Source organism: Hyaena hyaena, unplaced genomic scaffold (genome assembly GCF_003009895.1).
Source record: "Hyaena hyaena isolate Hyena2069 unplaced genomic scaffold, ASM300989v1 scaffold_1777, whole genome shotgun sequence".
Classification (NCBI taxonomy): Eukaryota; Metazoa; Chordata; class Mammalia; order Carnivora; family Hyaenidae; genus Hyaena; species Hyaena hyaena.
Genome location: NW_024082413.1, coordinates 30195 through 53150, shown reverse-complemented (window position 1 = coordinate 53150; position 22956 = coordinate 30195). Strand labels below are relative to the sequence as shown.

The 22956-nt window shown below is 40.3% G+C and overlaps 1 protein-coding gene across 1 annotated transcript; it reads right to left on the bottom strand.

Moving 5' to 3' along the window:
• Positions 1–2112: 2112 nt before the first annotated feature.
• On the bottom strand, positions 2113–4358 carry LOC120226642 (cationic amino acid transporter 3-like). Its single transcript, XM_039224819.1, has one exon. It carries the CDS (start codon positions 4138–4140, stop codon positions 2368–2370), a length of 1773 nt encoding a protein of 590 aa, XP_039080750.1. The 5' UTR covers positions 4141–4358; the 3' UTR covers positions 2113–2367.
• Between the last annotated feature and the right edge of the window lie 18598 nt (positions 4359–22956).

Sequence of the window (22956 nt, the reverse complement as noted above, 5' to 3'; positions counted from 1 at the left end):
CAGGACACTTGCATTACAAGTTGTTCATACACAAGAAAATCTAATAAATGCAGGCTCTCTCCTATAGAGTGGGGGGGGGGCGGTTCTCAGCACTATTTGTGATGAGGAGTAAATCTAGCTTATTTAGTGATGTAGTATTAGCAAGCCAAATAGGCTGCAGATCTAAAGCTGAAGGTTTAATTATCTGTCTCTATCAATTGCTTCCAAACATAAGGGGGAGGGGGGAGATGGGGTGTTATTTATTAGACCTCTACAGCTCCAACAATGGGTTGTAGTGAAAAGTGAGCAGAATACGGGTTCAAATCACATGAAATAGAGAGACTTAGTTGAGACAATAAGAGTACACAGAAACCAGAGGAAATCTTAGAATTATTTAAGTAAACAAAACTTTAGAAGTGATCTGTCTGACTTCTGTTACAGATAAATAAGCAGACCATTGAGGGAAGTGGGAGGCTTGCTCAAGGTCACATGGCTACTTAGTGATGGAAACAAGACCAGGACCCAGGACACTTGGTTCTTCTCTCTGTACTTTCTGAGTAAGTGGACCAAAGCTGATAATTGTAGACAAACCTCAAGTCCAAGAATTCAGCTATTGCCAAGTAGAAGAACCAGCCCCAGGGATTTTCATCATGGGTAGTGGGTTGAAAGCCAAAGTCCTTTGTGCTCAGAGGAAAGCTCAGGCTCCTATCCACCTACCTGTACATGTTCTCTTCTCCCCTCACAGCCAAGGCATAAGCTCCACAGCCTACTCCGTGTGCTTTGAACATTGCTTCATTTTTTTGGTGCTTTTCCTAGTGTTTTTCTCTCTGCCTACAATCTCTCCGTGCTGCAAAATCCTATGTGTCCCCGGGGAGAGCCAATTCAAATGCCATTCCTCTACAGTCTTCTCTGATCTCACCGATCAACCCTTACTACTATGTCAGCCACAAATTATCATCTTCCACTCTGAATTACCAGGACACTTTATTTGTATATTACATAGAACAATACTTTCTACCTTATGTCACAGCTAAGCTTTACCCTTTGTATTAGAATTTAAGCTCCTTAAGGGCAGGGGCCATATTTCATCTCTTTCTAGTATTTTTCTGTTTATTTTATTATTTTTTTGAAGTATTAATTAACATACAGTGTCATTGCATTATTCTCAAGTGTACTATATAGTATTTCCAAGATTCGACACATTGCTCATCAAGATAAGTGTATTTTTAATTCCTTTATTTATTTCACCCATCCTCCCACCCACCTCCCCTCTTTCAACCATTAGTTTATTCCTTGTATTTAAGAGTCAGGGGCAGGTTGTTTTGTTTGTCTCTTTTTGTTTGTTTGTTAATTTGTTTTATGTCTTAAGACTAAAGTTTCACATATGAATGAATAATACCCTACTGATCCATCCATGTTGTTACAAATGACAAGATTTCATTTTTATGACTGAGTAATATTTCATTGGGGTGTGTGCACACGCACGTGTCTGTTAAAACATCTTTAAAAAAATATATTCATCAATCGATGGACATTGGGTTGTTTCCATATCATAGCTATTTTCAAGTAACACTGCAATAAACATAGGGATGCATATATGTATTCAAATTCATGTAACTAAAAAGCTTTTGCATAACAAAAGAAACCATAAAAAATGAAAAGGCAAGCTAATAAATGGCAGAAAATATTTCCAAATGATTTATGTAATGAGGGGTTAATAACTGAAATACATAAAGAATTTACACAACTCAACACTAAAGCACAAATAATCCATTTTTAAAGTGGGCAGAAGTCAAGAGACACATGAAAAGATGCTCAGTATCATTCATCATCAGGGAAATGTAAATTAGAACTACAATGAAATATCACATTACTCTGTTCCATGGCTAAAATAGAAAAGACAAAATAACAAGTATTGGTGAAGATGTCTGGAAAAAAAGGAACTCTCATGCATTGTTTTAGGGATGTAAATTGGTGCAGCCACTATGGAAAATAGTATGGAACTTCCTCAAAAAAAAAAAAAAAAAATAGAACCACCATATGATTCACTATTTCCACCTCTAGATATTAACACAAAGAAAAAGAAATACCTTTTTTAGTTTGTTTTAATAACAGCTTTTTAAAATTCAGTATAGAGCTATAGGGTAAAATGAAAAATAGGCAACTAATGAAAAAAGGACAAAGAGCAGAGACACATCATTCACTTCACGATAGCTACAAACTATTAGTATTCCCCCACACCGACATCCCATGGGAGACCTAGCTTTCCTTGTGCTCAGAGCATCCCGCATAATTGGGCAGGAGACCAGACTTCATTTCACTGTGATGATGTCAAACCAAATATGTACTGGCACTGCTCAGTTCAAGGTCTATAGTTTTGGACCTAACTTAAGTGGGGTTAGCAACTCGGCTGTGCCGGATCCCATAGCCAAAGTAGATAGCAAACCCAATCAGCATCCAGATTCCAAATAGGGCCCAGGTGGTAGCTGTCATCTGCATCATAAGGCAAGCATTCACAAAGATGCTCAGTAGTGCGAGGAGAGGCAGAGCAGGGACCTTAAAGGGAAGGGGACTGGAGCTCTGTGGCTGTCTCCAGATGACCCCAGTGAGCCCAGTAATGAGCACCAGGAGCAGCACAACCACGGAAATCCACACTGGGTCTCCAGAAAGCAGAACTGGTGACTGAGCCAGCACCAGGCAAAGAAGAATGATCAGCAGAACAAGCAGTGAGGAGCAAACATAGACAACCCGGCCAGAGAGTGGAGTGGGGGTGGGGCTGCCTGGAAAAAGTAGTCCCTTTATAGTCAGCTTCTCTGCTGCAGGTCCATTCTCCTCCTGCATCTCTGCTTCATTTCCCCCTTTCTTCACCTCAGGCTGATACCTGAGGATGAGAACACAAAGAGCCACCAGGGAGTAAGCTATCAGGAACGCAAGTGACCAGAGGTCCACAAGATCAATGAGTCTAAAGAAGAAGGCCATGATTGGTGCAATAATGCTCAAAATCACAATGGCCACAATGCGGATGTATGTGCCAGTATAGATCCAGGCAAAGACAGGGAACAGGAGGTGATCCTCTACCATGCTGCGTATCACCCAATGTATGGGGGCCATAAAGCCTAAGATGATGATAGGAAAACCACAGATAAATCCACAAGCTACAACATAGCAGGCAGGGGCCCAGCCAATATTAAGAAATGCCTCAGGCAAGGTGCTCCCACGTTGAAGCTTGTAGTAAGGCACCATAAGCGTAAGAGCTGCAGAGACACCAAAATACATCAAAAAGCAGATGAAGAGTGAAATCACAATGCTCCTGGGTATGGAATGACGAGGATTCTTGGCTTCATCGACCCTGGTAACAATACTGCTGAAACCTATAAATGAATAGAAACACGTAGCTGTTCCACGGAGAATCCCCTGGAAGCCAAAAGGCACAAATCCTCCAGAGCCCAGAGGGCCTAAGGTAGAGGTGTCATTGAGTCCAGCCCTTTTGTAGTCCTCTTCTGTGAGCTTCCAGTTGTGCAGGTCTCCTTTAATGAAGCCAGCAATAATGACAAAACTAAGAACCAAAAGACTCACCAATGTGAGCACTTTGTTAACCAGGGAAATCTCACCAAACCTCAGAGTCAGTAATCCAATGAGAAAAAACACAAGGCCCACAACAAAGAAGTCTAGGTATTCTGCAAAGACCTGGGAAACATACAGTGCAATGCTCTCATGCAGTTTCTGAAAGATCTGGATCCCAAGCAGGCTGGCAAAAGCTAAGATCCACCCTCGGACCACACTGGCTATACCACCAACACAGGAAAGGATGAGGCTCCAGCCAGTGCTGAAAGCACAGAACTCACCTATAGTGACATAGGTGTAGAGATATGCAGAGCCAGAAACGGGAACACGGGTACTAATCTCTGCATAGCACAGCCCAGCCAACACAGTAGATAGGCCAGCCACCAAGAAGCAGATCACAATGGATGGTCCTGCTTGATTGTTGACCACCTCACCAACCAGGACATACACACCTACACCCACTGTGTGTCCCACACCCAGGGCCACTAAATCCAGAGTGCCCAGTCTTCTCTTTGAATCATCCTTAGTCACCGGTGGCTTCAGCGTATATCTGCGTACCAGCTTTTGGCCAAATCTGCGAAGTTTCTGACTCAGCATTCTAGCTGGAATTGAAGAGGATTCCAGGTTCAGAGAGCTACAGCAAGGCCAGGGAGCTGACAGTGTTTGGAGAACTGAATTAACTCGAGTTGATTTGGGGCTGCCAAGTTTCAAGGCTCAGGCTTCAAATATGCTGCATCATCTTTCATCTGGTATGTACTACTCCTTCATAATGTCTAAATATCATATGAATACTTCCTGAACCAACCAACACAGCTCAGACATCCCGTGTCACCTGTTACAAAACAAATATCAAAGAAACAGATATCAAGAGACATCATAGACAAACAGCCCCTGCTTTCCCCACAGAAAAAGTGTCAAATACCTCCCAACATTGTTCTGTTTTATACATCACATGACATTATCCCATTTGGGTTCATCTAACTCATGTAGCTTCAAGTACTAATTAAGCTGTAATACACAACAGAGCATTAATTTATTGTGCAGAAATTCACATGTTTCTGTGGTGTACGTGATGAGCATGAGCTATGACACATTAATTCATGGATTAGAGGGCCTTGTTTCAATTATAGAACCATTTTAAAAAATATCATCTGAGTTTAAAATACAAATATTGGTCCCCTGGCCTTAAAATATTTATCCTCAAAATCATTACCTAAGGAAAAATGTCACTTTGGCCTCCTTTCTCCATATTCTGGATCATCCATTTAAATGTACTGATGGCAAAGAATATACATACAGCCCAACCCTTTGCTTTACCCAACTTGGCCCACAGGAGCACTGTGAGAATAGAGGAAGAGGGAGAAAGGGGCAGGGCCTTCATAACTACCTGCAAAAAGGAGAAGAACAGGCTGTCTGGTAAGGAAACACTGGAGACATGGGTGCAGCAGTCATTCAAGGGTCCATTACTAAGAAGGTTGAAGAGTTCTAAAGGCAAGTTTATAAATTCTGACATTGAATATACCTTACCCAAACAATCAGACAAAATCTACTATAATATTTATGTCCACAGTTATGAGAGTGTGTTGGATAGGGAGAAACAGGTTAGGTGACCTACCTCACAGTAGCTCCCAGCCAAAATAATTTCTTCTGTCTCCTCCCTCTCTGGGATCTAGGAGAGAAGATGAGTTCACTTATGCAGACAGTCTCCTCGCTGACCACACTGCTCTGTAAACACCCTGGGCCATCTGTGATGTCAGAAGTGCCCTGCTCTGTGAGCTTGTATTCAAACTCACTTGTAACTGCCTATTAATGTTTCAAAAGGAGTTATTTTACTGGATCAAACTGTGATCTGAATAGGCCAAATATATTTTCCTAATGAAGGAACCTGGCTGTGGTTCCTTTTTACCCCTCCTGCTGATATTCAAATAGTCTCCACCTCAAAGGAAGCAAAACTTTAGATGAACAATTAATTCACAGAAATTCCCCAGAAATGAGTAATGGAGAACAAAGGAAACAAAGGCACGCAGTCCCCTCTCTCTTTCCTACTCAAGTTGGGAATTTAAGAGAATTTTAGGAAATGTTGTCAAAGGTTTCAAAATGTAAAGGTGTTTTCCGTGGATGATCAAAAGGAAACCTGGGGTTGATGGTTAGACCTTCTGTCTACAAATCCATCTAGACACCTAAATTGCACTCACCATTTCCAATTTTTAAAAAAGTTTATTTATTTTTATTTCTTTAGAGAGAATGAGAGCAGGGGAGGTACAGTGAGAGAGAGAGAGAGAGAGCGAGAGAGAGAGAGAGAGAGAGAGAATATCAAGCAGGCCTTGTGCTGTCAGCACAGAGTTCAGTGCAGGACTCCATCTCACACATCATGAGCTCATGACCTGAGGCAAAATTAAGAGTCTGAGGCTTGGGGCGCCTGGGTGGCTTAGTCGGTTGAGCGTCCGACTTTCGCTTAGGTCACGATCTCGTGGTTTGTGGGTTCGAGCCCCGCGTCCGGCTCTGTGCTGACTGCCAGCTCAGAGCCTGGAGCCTGTTTCAGAGTCTGTGACTCCCTATCTCTCTGACCCTCCCCTGCTCACGCTGTCTCTCTCTCTCTCTCTCCTAGAAATAAATTAAAAAAATATTAAAAAAAAAAAAAGATTCTGAGGCTTAAGTGCCTTAACCACCCAAGTGGCCCTCACCAGTTCCATTTTATGATTTATTCTCAGCATGGGAGAGAAATAAGGAGTACCAATTCTTAACTCATGGACACTTTGTACACTCTGAATGTGATTGATGTGTCCACCACCCATCCTCAGGCTTTACACCCTTCAGTGGTTCCCACTGCCCTTCCTTTATAGTCCTTCCTTCCTTCATCATCTGACCTGTGCTGATTCCTCCACCCTCATTCCCTGACCAGTTTCTGCTCCAGCTGTGAAATTCCACACTCACCCTGTTACCTGTCTCTAATGCTCTCTTGTCCCTTCACTTAGCTACTACCCCCCACTTCTCTTTCAGTTCCCATCTCAGACCTCCCCAGGAAGTCTCTCCTGATCCTTATGCTGCCTTTCCTGTGTCCTTGCATAGAATATGAGCGTTTCTCATGTGCCATTTATCCAAATGTATCCAAAATCCAGGTCAGCTGCCTGCCTTGCCCATTAGACTGTGAGTTAGGAGCTCAATAAATATTTGTTGAACAAATGTACAAACTGAGAAAAAAAAACCTGAAAGAGCACAAAATCAAAAATTCCTATCTCTTGACTTTGAGATACATACTTTGTAGTGAAGCAACCTTTGTAAATCTTGCTCAGGTAAAGATATTAATGGTATTAACATCCTTGTAGAAGGAAAGTAAAATGAAAAATATAATGTGAAAACCAACTGTGATAAAACCTTCACCACACATCATTTATGTCAGATATAGGCCACACATAGGTGGTAATCATTACTTGCCTTTGAGAAGACTTGTTTTAAAAACACCAGGCTGCCTTGGGTTATAGGCAACCAAACACCCACACCCTGTTAAAGAATTCCTATTTATTTGAAGGCATCATGTTCAGGCGCTATAATCTAGGAGGTATGTTCTAAGGCAGAGATTCTCAGTTCAGGGGACAGAGGGAGGCATAATTAAGACACTTGGAGACATTTTCAAACTTTACATCCTCTCCCTCTGAAGATTCTTGTCTAGCAGCTCCCATGATTGCTCTAATCCACCCAACTGACAAGAAATGGTCTTCCATTTTAAAGGGAAGAGATTCTTTTATTTTAATACTAAAAGGTATGTATTAAATCTATGTAAAGTAACATCAATATGCACCCAATATACATTATTGTGAGAAAAAAGAAGTTGGAAAATTATATGTATAGTACAACTCTATGTAATAATGCATAATTTCCATGAAATCTATCTCTATAGTGTATCATTATAGATGTATATTCAAAAGCATGGGCAAATGGTCTCTAAAGGGTTATGTCACAAACTGGGATAATTGGTGATAGGAGAAGAATTGAAGGTTTTCTTTTTTTAATGACAAAGACTTTTTGGGGGTCCTGGGTGGCTCAATTGGTTGAGCATCTGACTTTGGCTCAGGTCATGATCTCACTGCTTGTGAGTTCAAGCTCCGCATCAGGCTCTGTGCTGACATCTCAGAGCCTGGAGCCTGCTTCAGATTCTGTGTCTCCATCTCTCTCTGTCTCTCTGTCATCTCTCTGTCTCTCTCAAAACTAAATAAACATTAAAAACTTTTAATGACAAGGATTTCTAATTTATTTTACATAAAACATTATTAACTAGTAATCTGTTCATTCTGGTATAGCAAGCTATAGCATGATACATTTATCACACAATAATAAATTTACTTTTGTATTAATAATTGACAATTGAAAGGCATTTAAGAAAAGAGCCCAGAACCTCCTTGCTGAGTCATGATGACTGGGTTTGCCATGCTTGGCATGCAGGTCAGAGTAAAATCAATCTTCCTTCCATCCTTCCTTCCTTCCTTCCTTCCTTCCTTCCTTTCTTCCTCCCTCCCTCCTTCCCTCCATCCCTCCCTCTCCCTCCTTCCCTCCCTCCCTCCTTCCTTCCTTTTTTATTCAAGTTAGTTAACATACAGTGTAGTCTTGGCTTCAGGAGTATAACCCAGTGATTCATCTGTTAAGTATAATGCCAGGTGCTCATCCAAAAAAGTGCCCTCTTTCATGCCCATCATCCATTTACCCCATTCCCACACTCACCTTTCCTCCAGCAAACCTCAATTTGTTCTCTGTATTTAAGAATCTCTTATGATTTTCCTCTCTTCCTGTTTTAAAAAATTTTTTTCCTTCCTTTCCCCTATGTTCATACGTTCACTTTCTCACATTCCACATATGAGTGAAACCATATATCTTTCTGTGACTGACTTATTTTGCTTAGCATAATAATCTCTGGTTCCATCCACGTTGTTGCAAATGGCAAGATTTCATTCTTTTTTCATCACTGAGTAGTATTCCATTGTGTGTGTGTGTGTGTGTGTACACACACACACCACATCCTCTTTATCCATTCATCAATCGATGGATATTAGGGCTCTTTCCACACTTTGGCTATTGTCAATAGTGCTGCTATAAACATTGGGGTATATGTGTCCCTCAAAATCAGCATTTTTGTATACTTTGGATAAATTCATAGCAGTGCAATTGCTGAGTTGTAGGGTATTTTAATATTTTTAAATCTATTTTTAATCTTTTGAGAAAACTCCATACTGTTTTCCAGAGTGGATGGATCAGTTTGCATTCTTAGCAGAAGTGCAAAAGGGTTCCCCTTTCTCCAAATCCTCACTTCCTGAAGTTGTTAATTTTAGCCATTCTGATAGGTGTGAGGTGGTATCTCATTGTGGTTATGACTTGTATTTCCCTGATGTTGAATGACATTGAGCATCTTTTCGTGTGTCTCTTAGCCATTTGGATGTCTCCTTCGGAAAAATGTCTCTTCAACTCTTCTGCCTCGTCACTGGATTTTTTGTTTTTTGGGTGTTGAGTTTGGTAGGTTCTTTATAGATTTTGGATACTAACCCTTTATCCAATATGTCATTTGTAAATATCTTCTCCCATTCTGTTGGTTGCCTTTTAGTTTTGTTGATTGTTTCCTTTCCTATGCAAAAGATTTTTATCTTGATGAAGGCTCAATAATTTATTTTTGCTTTTATTCCCCTTGCCTTCAGAGACATGTCAAGTAAGAAGTTGCTGTAGCCTAGGTCAATGAAGTTGTTGCCTATTTTTTCCTGTGGTATTTTGATACTTTTCTGTCTTATATTTAGGTCTTTCATTCATTTTGAATTAATTTTTGTGTATGGCATAATAAAGTGGTCAAGTTTCATTCTTCTGCATGTCACTGTCTAGTTCTCCCAGTGCCATTGGCTAAAAACACTGTCTTTTTACCATTTGATTCTCTTTTCCTGCTTTTCTGAAGATTAGTTGGTCCTATATATGTGGGTCCATTTCTGGGTTCTCTATTCTATTCCATCAATCTATGTGTCTGTTTTTGTGCCAATACCATACTGTCTTAATGAATACAGCTTTGTAACACATCTTAATGTCCAGAATTGTGACGCCTCCACTTTGGTTTTCTATTTCAGCAGTACTTTGCCTATTTGGGGGTCTTTTATGGTTTTACACAAGTTTAGGATTGTTTATTCTAGCTCTGTGAAGAGTGCTGGTATTATTATGATAGGAGTTTCATTGGATATATAAATTGCTTTGGGTAGTATAGACATTTTAACAATACATTTTTCCAATCCATGAGCATGAAATGTTTTTCCATGTATTTGTGTCTTCTTCAATTTCTTTCATAATGTTTCTATAGTTTTCAGCATAGCATACAGATCTATTCCCTCTTTGGTTAGGTTTATTCCTAGGTATTTTATAATCTTTGCTGTAATTGTAAAAGGGATTGACTCTTTGATATCTCTTTCTGCTGCTTCATCATTGGTATATGGAAATATGACCAATTTCTGTACATTGTTTTTATATCCTGTACATTTGCTGAATTCATGTATCAGCTCTAGTGGTGTGTGTGTGTGTGTGTGTGTGTGTGTAGTCTTTAGAGTTTCCATGTAGAGTATAATGTGATCTGTGGAGAGTGAAAGTTTGACTTCTGCCTTGTTAATTTGGATGCCTTTTATCTGTTTTTGTTTTCTGACTGCTGAGGCTAGGACTTCCAATACTACGTTGAACAACAGTGGTGAGAGTGGACATCCTTGTCATGTTCCTAATCATAGGAGGAAAGCTCTCAGTTTTTCCCCAATGAAGATGATATTAGCTGTGGGCCTGTCATATATGACTTTTATTAGGTTATGGTATGTTCCTTCTATCCCTACTTTCTCCAGGGCTTTTATAAAAAAAAAAAAGGGATACTATATTGTGTCAAATACTTTTTCTGCAACTATGGAAAGGATCATGTGGTTCTTATACTTTATTTTATTAATGTGTTGTATCACACTGATTAACTTGTGAATAATAAACCATCCCTGCAGACCAGGAATGAATCCCACTTGATCATAGTAAATAACAATTGCAAATATTTATGCCCTCAACTTAAGAAAACCCAAATATATAAATCAATTAATCACAAACATAAGAAAAACATATTGATAATATTACTAAAATTGTGGGATACTTTAATACTCTACTTACATCAATGGGCAGATCATCTAAGAAAAAAATCAATATGGAAACAACAGCTCTGAATGACACCATGGACCAGATGGACATAACAGATATATGAGAACATTTCATCCTAAAGCAGCAGAATATACATTCTTCTCGAGTGCACATAACATTCTCCAAAACAGATTACATACTGAGTCACAAAACTGCTCTCAACAAGTACAAAAATGTTGAGATCATACCATGTATATTTTCGGATCACAATGCTATGAAACTTGAAATCAACCACAATAAAAAAAATCGGAAAGACCTCAAAAACTTGTAGGCAAATAACACCCCACTAAAGAATGAATTGGTTAACCAAGATATTAAAGAAGCAATTTAAAAAATACTGCACATGGAATCCAATGAAAATGAAAACACAACAGTCCAAACCCTTTGGGATGCAGCAAAAGCAGTTCTAAGAGGATAATACATTACAATTCAGTCCTATATTAAGAAGCAAGAAAATTCTCAAATACACCATCTAACTTTATACCTACAGGAACTAGAAAAGGACAGCAAATAATTCTGAAAGCCAGCAGAAGAAAGGAAATAATAAAGATTAGAGCAGAAGTAAACAATATAGGATCAAACAAAAAGAAACAACAAACCCAGTAGAACAGATCAATGAAACTAAGAGCTTACTTTTTGAAAGAATAAACAAAATTGAAAAACCCTAGCCATGCATCTCCCAAAGAAAAGGGAGAGGACCCAAATAGATAAAATCACAATGAAGAGATCACAAACACACCACAGAAATACAAACAAGTGTAAGAGAATACTATGAAAAATTATATACCAACAAACTGGATAATTTGGGAAACAATGGATAAATTCCTAGATACTCACATACTAACAAACTCAAACAAAAGGAAATAAAAAAATTGAATAGGCCCAGACATAGCAAAGAAATTGAATTAGTTATCAAAAATCCCCCCGGGGGCGCCTGGGTGGCTTAGTCGGTTAAGCGTCCGACTTTCGCTTAGGTCATGATCTCGCGGTTTGTGGGTTCCAGCCCCGCGTCCGGCTATGTGCTGACTGCCAGCTCAGAGCCTGGAGCCTGTTTCAGAGTCTGTGACTCCCTCTCTCTCTGACCCTCCCCTGCTCATGCTGTCTCTTTCTCTCTCTCTCTCTCCTAGAAATAAATAAAACATTTCAAAAAATTTTTTAAAAATCTCCCAAATATAAGAGTCCTGGGCCAGATGGCTTCCCAGGGGAATACTACTAGACATTTAAAGCAGAATTAGTAACTATTCTTCTCAAACTGCACCAAAAAAATAGAAATGGTAGGAAAGTTTCCCAGTTCATTCCCTGAAGACAACATTACCTTGATTCCAAAACCAGACAAAGACCCCACTAAAAAGGAGAATTTCAGGCCAATATTTCTAATGAACCTGGATGCAAAAATTCTCAGCAAGACACTAGCAAATAGAGTCCAACTGTACATTAAAGGGAAGAGATTCTGAAATCTTCCTTTGCAGGAAGGCAACACAGTTTAGGAGTTAGGAATAAAGGCTCTGCAGGTAGACTGTTCAGATTCAAGTCTCAAGTCAACCTCATACTGGGTGACTCTGGACAAATTAATTAGTTCACCTCTCAGGGCTTAAGTTTCCACAGCTGAGTCAAAAGTCTCAGTCAAAAGAGAGTAAAAGGAAATATTTTGTAGGGTTGATGTGTGGAGTAAGTGAAATGATGCCTGTAAAGTACTTAGTTCAGTGCCTAACATACAGTACATACTTACTGTAATCTACCTAATGTTTATATTGAAATCTGATCCAAAGTCCTCAAAAGTTGATAATTAATTAGTTTTTATAAATGCCTATTATCAAAATCACCCACTAAAACTTGACCCTTTTAGCTATCCCTTGTGAGAAAATGAAACATTTTTATTCCATATATTTCTCCTTGAAATTCTAAGGACTGTAATTAGAGAGCCTCATACATGCTGAGCTACTCAGGGCACCCTCATGCATACTTGGGGGTCCTAGACTAACTGAGTTAAACAAGGATTGAAAAATTCAAGGCTCAAATGCAGTAACAACAACAGCAGCAGCAGCAGCAGCAGCAGCAGAAACAGCAGCAGCAGCAGCAACAACAACAACAACAACAACAACAACAACATCTTTGCCTACAGGTGCCTCATCTTATTTCAGGGGCAATGGTGGGTACATTAGAGGTAAGAACAGTGAACCTTATGTCAGAAATTTTGGATTTCAGCCCTGGCTCTTCTGTTTGATAATATAAACTAGGGTAATTTTTTAATCTCTCTAAGCCTCAGTTTCCTCATCCAAAGAAACCTTACTTGACTTCCCTTACTGGATCCACATGAGAATTCCATAAGAAGATACAAACTATCAGGCACTGCTGGTAGAGGTGTCACTGGGGCACCATCCTGAAGCACAATCTTAGTGGAATTAAGAATGTACACATCCACCTACCTCTCCAAGGTAAACACCCCAAGGAAAGTCTCTCCTGAGTCTATAAGGAGGCTCATATGAGTGAGTTCATTACAGGACTGTGTGGAAGCAAAATGTTGGAAGTTATGTCAGCGTCTGTTACTAGAGAAATGTTTAAGTACTATGTGCTGTATATGCACAATGAAACACTACACAGCAGTCAGGAATAATACTGTAGATTTATAGAGAGTTATTTGGGTAGAATCTAGACGAGATTGGGCGATTCAGGATGGTAGGGCCGTAGACTGCTTGGGTAGATTTTAGAAACAATGTTAGGTAGCAACAGTAAAAGCAGGGGGAGGTGTATAGAACAATGTTGTTTATGTATATTTACAAAACAGCCAAAAATTCGGTACATTTTTCAAGAATACACATATATCTGTTAAAACGTCACATCATCTTTCTGCTCAAAACCATCCACTAGTTTCCTTTTTTATTCAGAGTATAAGCTAAAGTCTGCATTTACAATGGCCCCTAAATCCTATGGTATTTGTAACTGTCCCAGCTACCTCTCAGCCTTCTTTTTCTCTTTACTCCCACTCATTGTTCTATAGACACTGGCTCTTAAGCATTCTGGCCTCCTAACATACCAGACAAAAACCTACCTCAGGGCCTTTGTATTGCTGGCTCTATAACTGTACCACTTCTAGCTCACATATTCACATGGTTGATCCCTTAACAGCATTTGGTGAAAGAGCACATTCATAGCACAACCTTCCTTAAGCAAACCGTAAAACAATGCCATCTCCTACTAATCACCCACTGGTACTTTATCACCCTGCCCTTTTTCCCCATAGTTCTTATCACTATTTAATGTACTACAGGTTATATATTTGTTCATGATTTTTCTGATTCCAAAAGAACGCAAGCTCCATGAAAACAGGAATTATTTTTTTTGTTTTGTTTTGCTCCTGGCAATATTACCTGCATCTACAACTATGCCTGCCACAGAGTCAGCATTGAATTTGTTTAGGTGGATGAATGTATCTAAATACACATATAGATCATAGATTTGAAAAGCAGTTATAAATACACTAAAGCAGGGGAGAGGGCAAGATGGCGGAGAAGGAGGGAGCTCCATACATTTCACTCATCCCCAATCTCACACGGAGAAGGCCTGAAGCCATAGGAATCCTTACATAATCCAGGAGTTTGGGAGGAAAAGGAGACAGAGTCTGCTGAGAAAACCTTATAGCATGAATGGGAACTGGGGAAGATAAAATCTGGCCAGAACGGGAGACACAGAGGAAAGGGGGATCCCCCTGTGTGGGGAGCCTCGGTGAGTCTAGGGGAGAAAAGAGTGGTAGAAACTACTCAAGACACTGTCCCTGTCGCTAGAGAAGAGAAAAAACTCCACTCAGGACAAAGACGGATCCTGTTTCCTGCTGTCCAGCTGACTCTAGGCGGGACGCACGTGTCCTGGGCAACCCCAGGTGAAACTGCTCCCCGCTACCGCTCAACAGCTAGATCTGGAGGGGAAACGTGTTGGCCGTGCCTTTGTGCTTCTGGCTTGGCTGGATCCCTCGGGGGGAGGCAAAAGGCTTGAAACTGTTCTGGATGATTTGCCCGTGAGTTTATATTTCAGGCAACGGGACACAGAGGGACCCGGTTTCCTGCTGTCCAGCTGACCCTAGGCGGTAAGCACTGGGCCCAGGGGACTCTGGGTGAAACTGCTCCTCGCTCATCAGCCAGACCTGGAGGAGACGGGAGCATTGGCTTCTGGCTCGAACCCCAGGGGGAAGGCGAGAGGCTTAAAACTGCCCTGAGGGGCTCGCCTGCAAGTTTATATTTCAGGAAATTTCAATGGGGCACGCGGTCTGAGATCTGGAAACGAGGCCTGGCTTGGGATATAGAGCATGGCCCACCTTGGCTAAGCCCCTGGCACAGGGAGTTTACACACCCAAAAGAGTGAGTTGCAATGCTTGGTTCAAAAAGGGACTGGGGCACCGCCACTTTTCTCCCCACAACACCAAGAAGGACTCCCACGGGAGGCACTGGACCAAACCATGCCCATCGCCACTAGAAAGCTGCCTTCTCCTCCTCCTCCTCCTCCTCCTCCTCCTCCTCCTCCTCCTCCTTCTTCTTCATTGGAGTCGGGGCAAGACCAACATGGATGCACTGCCCTGATTAATTCTGGTCACTGGCTTGCTTAACCAGTCACATTTAATCCATTCTCTAGATGTAAATTCTACACCTACAAACCTTTTCATCTCTTTCTCTCTGGAGTAATCAGACTATATAGTTTCTCTGGATAGCATCATCATCATTTCTTTTGCCTCTTCTCCAACCATATTCCACCCTTTCACTCTTTGAAAAAAGCCTCTTATTCCTTCTGCCTGCTCATTTCATTTCCAATTTCACGTCCTCCCCGCCCTGTCATTCCTCTCTTTCTCTACGCTCTTCCATCAGCACTGCATACACTGGCTATTTATTTGTAGCTGGGAAATCTGGTTACATGCTTTAAACTGTTCTTTGTCTATTGGGTTTCTTCTTTTTCCTTTTCTTTTCTTCTTTTTTCTTTTTTATGTATTTTTATTTCTTATTATTCGCCTTCCCTCCTTCCTCTTTTCTCTTTTCTTTGTCATTTTCCCTTTCGGTTTGTGTTTTGTTGGATTTGACTGTGCGCTTGTGTGCCTTTGTTCCCTGTTTGTCTGTCTGTCTGTCTGTCTTCTTTCCAGGGCTACCTCAAGAAACAAGCCAAAGTACACATGGTGGAGAGTCCCAAATACCACTACGAGTAGGAAAATAAAATAACCAAGGTCTCAACAAGAGAGACCAAGAGATACCATTCAAAGAACACTTTCTGAAAGGACAGGCCCTGGACAGTCAAAGAGCCTTCTTTGGTACAGCAGCACTCACAGATGCAGAGTGCATAACAAGCTTTTAAAACTAACAAGAGACAGAAAGCTAACCAAAATGATGAAACGAAAGGGCTCCCCTCCAAAGAAATTCCAGGAAGAAATGACAGCTAAAGAACTTCTCAAAACAGATATAAGCAACATAACTGAACAAGAATTTAAAACAATAATCATAAAATTAATCGCGGGGCTTGAAAAGGGCAAGGAAGACATCAGAGAAACAATTGCTACAAAGACTATGGAGCTTAAAAATAGTTGTGATGAATTTAAAAATTCTATACATGAGATGCAAAATAAAACGGAGGCATCCGATGCACGGATTGAAGAGGCAGAAAGGAGAATAAGTGACACAATTGCAGAACAAAAAATAAGAAAAAGAGAGATCAACAGATACAGGAACATGAAAGATGAGTTCAAGAGCTCAGCGATACAATCAAAAGGAATAATATCCATACCATAAGAATTCCAGAAGAGGAAGAGAGAGCGAAAGGCACTGAAGAAGTCCTGGAACAAATTATAGCAGAGAACTTCCCCAATCTGGGGAAGTCCAAGAGGCACAGAGAACTCCCCTCAGACGAAACTTGAATAGATCTTCTGCACTACATATCATAGAGGAACTGGCAAAATATAAGGACAAAGAGAATCCTGAAAGCAGCTAGGGATAAAAGGGCCCTAACATACAAACGGACACATATCAGAGTGGTGACAGAACTATCTACTGAAACTTGGCAGGCCAGAAAGGAATGGCAGGAAATCTTCAATGTGATGAACAGAAAAAATATGCAGCCAAGAATCCTCTATGCAGCAAGCCTGTCATTCTGAAGAGAATGAGAGATAAAAGTCTTTCGAAATAAACAAAAATTAAAAGATCTCATCACCACTAAACCAGCCCGACAAAAATCCTGTGGAGGATCCTCTGAGGGAAATGTGTAAGGAATGCAAGATACCAGAGACACCACCACAAGCATAAATCCCACAAAGGACACGATGACTCTAAACCCATATTTTTCAATAATAACACTGAATGTAAATGGGCTGAATGCTCCAATCAAAAGACATAGGGTAGCAGAATGGATAAAAAAACCAAAATCCATCTATTTGCTGTCTACAAGAAACTCATTTTAGACTGGAGGACACTTTCAGATTTAAAGCAAGGGAATGGAGAAATATCTATCATGCTATGGGAAGTATAAAAAAAGCTGGAGTAGTTATACTTATATCGGAAAAACTGGACTTTAAAGTAGAGACAGTAACAAGGGATGAAGAAGGACATTACATAATAATTACAGGGTCTATCCATCAGGAAGAGCTAACAATTATAAACGTCTACACAACGAATACGGGAGCACCTAAATACATAATCACAAACAGAAACAATCTTATGGATAAGAATGTGCTAATAGCATGGGGACTTTAACATTCCACTTATAGCAATGGATAGAACAACTAGACGGAAAATAAATACACAATGGACTCGAATGACATATTGGACTAGATGAACTTGACAGATATATTTAGAACTCTACATCCTGAGGCCATGGAATTCACTTTCTTTTCAAGTGCGCATGGCACATTCTCCAAGACAGATCACATACTGGGACATAAAGCAGCCCTCAATAAATAGAAAATAATTGACATCATATCATGTACACTTTCAGATCACAATGCTATGAAACTGAAATCAATCACAGGAAGAAGTCTGGAAAACCTCCAAAAATACGGAGGTTAAAGAACACACTACTAAAGAACAAATGGTCCAATCAGGCAATTAGAAAAGAAATTTAAAAATATATGGAAACAAATGAAAATGCAACAATCCAAACTCCATGGGATGTGACAAAGGCAGTCCAAAGAGGAAAGTACATTGTACTCCAGGCCTATTTCAAGACATTAGAAAAAGCGCAAGTGCAAAATATAACAGTGCACCTAAAGGAACTAGAGGGAGAGCAACAAGAGCACCCCAAACCCAGTAGGAGAAGAGAAATAATAAAAATCAGGGCAGAAATAAACAATATAGAAACCAAAGAAACAGTTGAACAGGTCAATGAAACCGAGAGTTGGTTTTTTGAAAAAAATAAACAAAATTGACAAACCTCTAGCCAGGCTTCTCAAAAAGAGAAGAGACAGCACCCAAATAGACAAAATCATGAATGAAAGTGGACAGATTAGAACCAACCCCTCAGAAATACAAGCCATTATCAGGGAGTACTATGAAAAATTATATGCCAACAAAATGGACAACTTAGAAGAAATGGACAAATTCCTAAACACATACTCACTACCAAAATTCACATGAGAAGAGATAGAAAACCTGAACAGACACATAAAAAGGTATCAAAAGTCTCCCAACAAATAAGAACCCTGGGCCAGATGGCTTCCCTGGGGAATTCTACCAGACATTTAAAACAGAAATAATACCCACTCTCTCAAACTATTCCAAAAAATAGAAATAGAAAGAAAACTTCCAGACTCATTGTATGAAGCCAGCATCACTTTGATTAGTAAGCCAGACAGAGACCCAGCAAAAAAAGAGAACTACGGGCCAATATCCTTGACGAATACAGATGCAAAAATCCTCAACAAGATCCTTGAAAATCGAATTCAACAGCACATAAAAAGAATTATCCACCAAGATAAGGTCGGATTCATTCCTGGGTACCAGGGCTAGTTCAATATTCACAAGTCAATCAATGTGATACATCACATCAACAAAAGAAAAGATAAAAACCATATGATCTTGTCAATAGATGCAGAAGAAGCATTTGACAAAATACAGCATTCCTTCTTAATAAAGACCCTATGAAAGTCGGGATAGAAGGAACTTACTTAAACATCATAAAAGCCATCTATTAGAAGCCCTCAGCTATCATTATCTTCAATGGGGTAAAACTGAGAGCTTTTCCCCTGAGATCAGGAACACGACAGGGATGTCCACTCTCACCACTGTTATTTAACATAGTGCTGGAAGTCCTAGCATCAGCCATCAGACAACAAAAGGAAATAAAAAGGCATCAGAATGGGCAAAGAAGAAGTCAAACATTCACTTTTCGCAGATGGCATGATACACTACATAGAAAACCCAAGAGACTCCACCAGAATCCTACTAGAACTGATCCAAGAATTCAGCAAAGTTGCAGGGTACAGAATCAACGTACAGAAATCGGTTGTATCTTTATACACCAACAACAAAGCAACAGAAAGAGAAATCAAGAAACTGATCCCATTCACAACTGCACAAAAAAACATAATGTACCTAGGAATAAACCTAACCATGGAATATAAGAGATCTGTATGATGGAAACTATAGAAAACTTATGAAGGAAAGTGAAGAAGACACAAAGAAATGGAAAAACATTCCATGCTAAGGGATTGGAAGAATAAATATAGTTAAAATGTCATTACTACCCAAAGCAATCTACACATTCAAGGCAATCCCAATCAACATTGGACCAGCATTCTTTTGAAAACTAGAATAAACTATCCTAAAATTTGTATGGAACCACAAAAGAGCCCGAATAGCCAAAGTCATATTGAAGAAGAAAACCAAAACGGGAGGCATCACCATCCTACACTTTAGCCACTACTACAAAGCTGTCATCATCAAGACAGTGTGGTGTTGGCACAAAAACAGATACATAGAACAATGGAATAAAATAGAGAACTCAGAATTGGACCCGAAAGTATACAGCCAACCAATCTTTGACAAAGCAGGAAAGAGTATCCAATGGAAAAAAAGACAGCCTCTTTAACAGATGGTGCTGGGAGAACTGGACAGCAGCATGCAGAAGAATGAAACTAGATCATTTTCTCACACCATACACAAATATAAACTCAAAATGGATAAAGGACCTGAATGTGAGACAGGAAACCATCAAAACCTTAGAGGAGAAAGCAGGAAACAACCTCCTTGACCACCGCAGGAATTTCTTACTTGACACATCCCCAAAAGCAAGGGAATCAAGAGCAAAAATCAACTATTGGGACCTCATCAAGATTAAGCTTCTGCACGGCAAAGGAAACAATCCCTAAAATTAATAGGCAACCAATGGAATGGGAAAAGATAAAGGGTTAGTATCCAACATCTATAAGGAACTCACCAAACTCCACACACGAAAAACAACCCAGTGAAGAAATGGGCAGAAGATATGAACAGACACTTCTCCAAAGAGGACATCCACATGGCCAACAGACACATGAAACAATGCTCAGCATCCCTCCTCATCAGGGAAATAGATGTCAAAACCAACTGAGATACCACCTCACGCTAGCCTGAGTGGCTAAAATGAACAAATCAGAGGACTCTAGATGCTGTGAGGATGTGGAGAAATGGGCACCCTCCTACACTGTTGGTGGAAATGTTAACTGGTGCAACCCCTCTGGAAAACAGTATGGATGTTCCTCAAAAAATTAACAATAGAACTCCCCTATGACCCAGGTACAGCACTGCTAGTAATTTACCCAAGGGATACAGGAATGCTGATGCACAGGGGCAAATGTACCCCAATGATCATAGCAGCACTCTCAACAATAGCCAAAACATGGAAAGAGCCTAAGTGTCCACCAATGGACGAATGGATCAAGAAGATGTGGCTTATCTATACAATGGAATACTACATGGAAATGAGAAAGAATGAAATCTTGTGTAGCAACATGGATGGAACTTGAGGGTAGTTATGCTGAGTGAAATAAATAAGGCAGAGGACAGATACCATATGTTTGCACGTATAGGATGATTAGGAGGAACTTAATGGAGGACCGTGGGAGAGAAGTAGGGGGGAAATGGTGGGGCAGAGGGAGAGGGGCAAACCATGAGAGATTCTGGAATGCTGAGAATAAACTGAGGACTGATGGGGTTGGGGATGGGCATGGAGGAGGGCACTTGTGGGGATGAGCACTGGGTGTTATATGGAAACTAACTTGTCAATAAATATTTGAGAAAAAAAAAAAAGATACCAGAAGGGTTCCTAGCCAACAGAAGGTAAGAACAGGAAGGACTTCATTTTCCAGCCTTGGCAAGAAAGTGAATATCTTGTGTGCATCATGAGTCAGCATGAGAGGCCTCATAAAAGAGGTAGGAATTAGCCCATCTTGGCATTATTCATCACTGTTCTCTAGGAAACTATCAGTTCAAGCTACTTCTTTTGTTTTGGACATGATCCAATAAATATAGCCTCATTCAGGTCTTCCTTCCTGGCCCCACGAAAAACATAAAACAAACTACACCATACCTGACAGTAAATCCAGCTTGCCCAGCTTTTATTGGTTTATCAGATCAAGTTAAATAATTGGTACCGATATTAAAAGAGATCTAGATACTAAGATATAATAATAGTAATACTACTACCACTACTACTACCAATGAAATAATAATTCTCAGTCTTTGTTCTAAAAAGGAAAAGAGAGAAAAACCATAAAGGTGTAAGTTATTCCCTGGTAAAGAGAAGAACAGCTCAGACAGCTTCCCTGAAAAGTTGGAAAGAAAGCTGAAGTAACCAAATTCAGCTCATGCTGAAGAAAATAAATATCCAAACTTATCTCCCAAGAATCTTCTAAGAACAACCTCACCAAATGGATCACTTACCAGGCATCCTCCCATCTATATTCTTACTTCACACTATATTCTATTTGCATGTTACTTGGAAAAACTTTCCTCTCAGTTTGTAGAGTAAAAATTCCTTAGGGTAGAACCTCCTTCATGGTCTCTGAATAAGGCTAGTCAGTTCTAATTCTGCAAGTCAATCATACAAGGTGCAATCCAGATGTAAACTTGAAGACATGGTAACTTCCAGACTGTATGCTCTTTAGACCAAGAAGAGACACATCCACCTCACAGAAGTCAGAACAGTTTCTTAGAGATGTGATGTTTGATGAGCCATGAGTGTGTGGTGTTTGCCCAGCCCAGAAACCTGTCTTGTTCTGGAGGAGGCAAGGTATACCTGTGGCAAGGCGGTGGAGCGGGGGTGCAGGATGGAAAGGCTCTTGCGTGTCAGGCATGGGGTTTGCACTTGGTCTCAAAGCAGAGGGACCTGGGGAAGGGGTTTGTGCAGTGAGGTGCCAGGAGCTCCTCTTCAGGGCTCACTCACTGATGTTGGGAGCAAATGACCAAGCTTGAGGCCACGCCAGGGCCAAACTCTGCATGTTCTCACTCACTGCATGTCCAAATGATGAGACTGAGGCACAGAGCATTAACACACACACACACACACACACACACGCACGCACGCGCGCGGGCGTTTCTGTGTGTTTAGGGGGAAGACATGTTGTTTGTATGTAGCAGAACCAGAGTCTGAGCTCCAGCCTGGTCCCCGAGTCTATTCTTTTGGCCAGGGCTCAGCAGACATTTCCTGTGCAGGGCCAGATGGTAATCGTTTTAGACTTTACTGGACATACAGTCTCTCAGCTCAGTCGTTGTCATTCTAAAGGAGTCATAGAGGATACTTTGTGGCTGTGTTCTAGTAAAGTTTTATTTACCTAAACTGGAGGTGTACCATACTTTGCCAAGCCCAGCTCTTGACCACTCCATTTTATTTCCTGTCTTATGTTACTTTAAAAAAATTATTTATTTCTGAGATTCAATTACCATGAAGTTCATCCATTTAAATTTAAATTCATCCAGTTCATTGTGTGTTTTTTATTAAATTTTTAAATGTTTTTATTTTATTTTATTTTTATTTTTTTAATAGTTTATTGTCAAGTTGGTTTCCATATAACACCCAGTGCTCATCCCCACAAGTGCCCTCCTCCATGCCCATCACCCCCTTCACTTCACCCCCACCCCCATCAGCCCTTGGTTTGTTCTCAGCATTCATGAGTCTCTCATGGTTTGTCTCTCTCCCTCTCCCTGACTATTTTTCCCCTTCTTCTCCCCCATGGTCCTCCATTAAGTTCCTCCTTATGCTCCTATACATGCACACATATGGTATCTGTCCTTC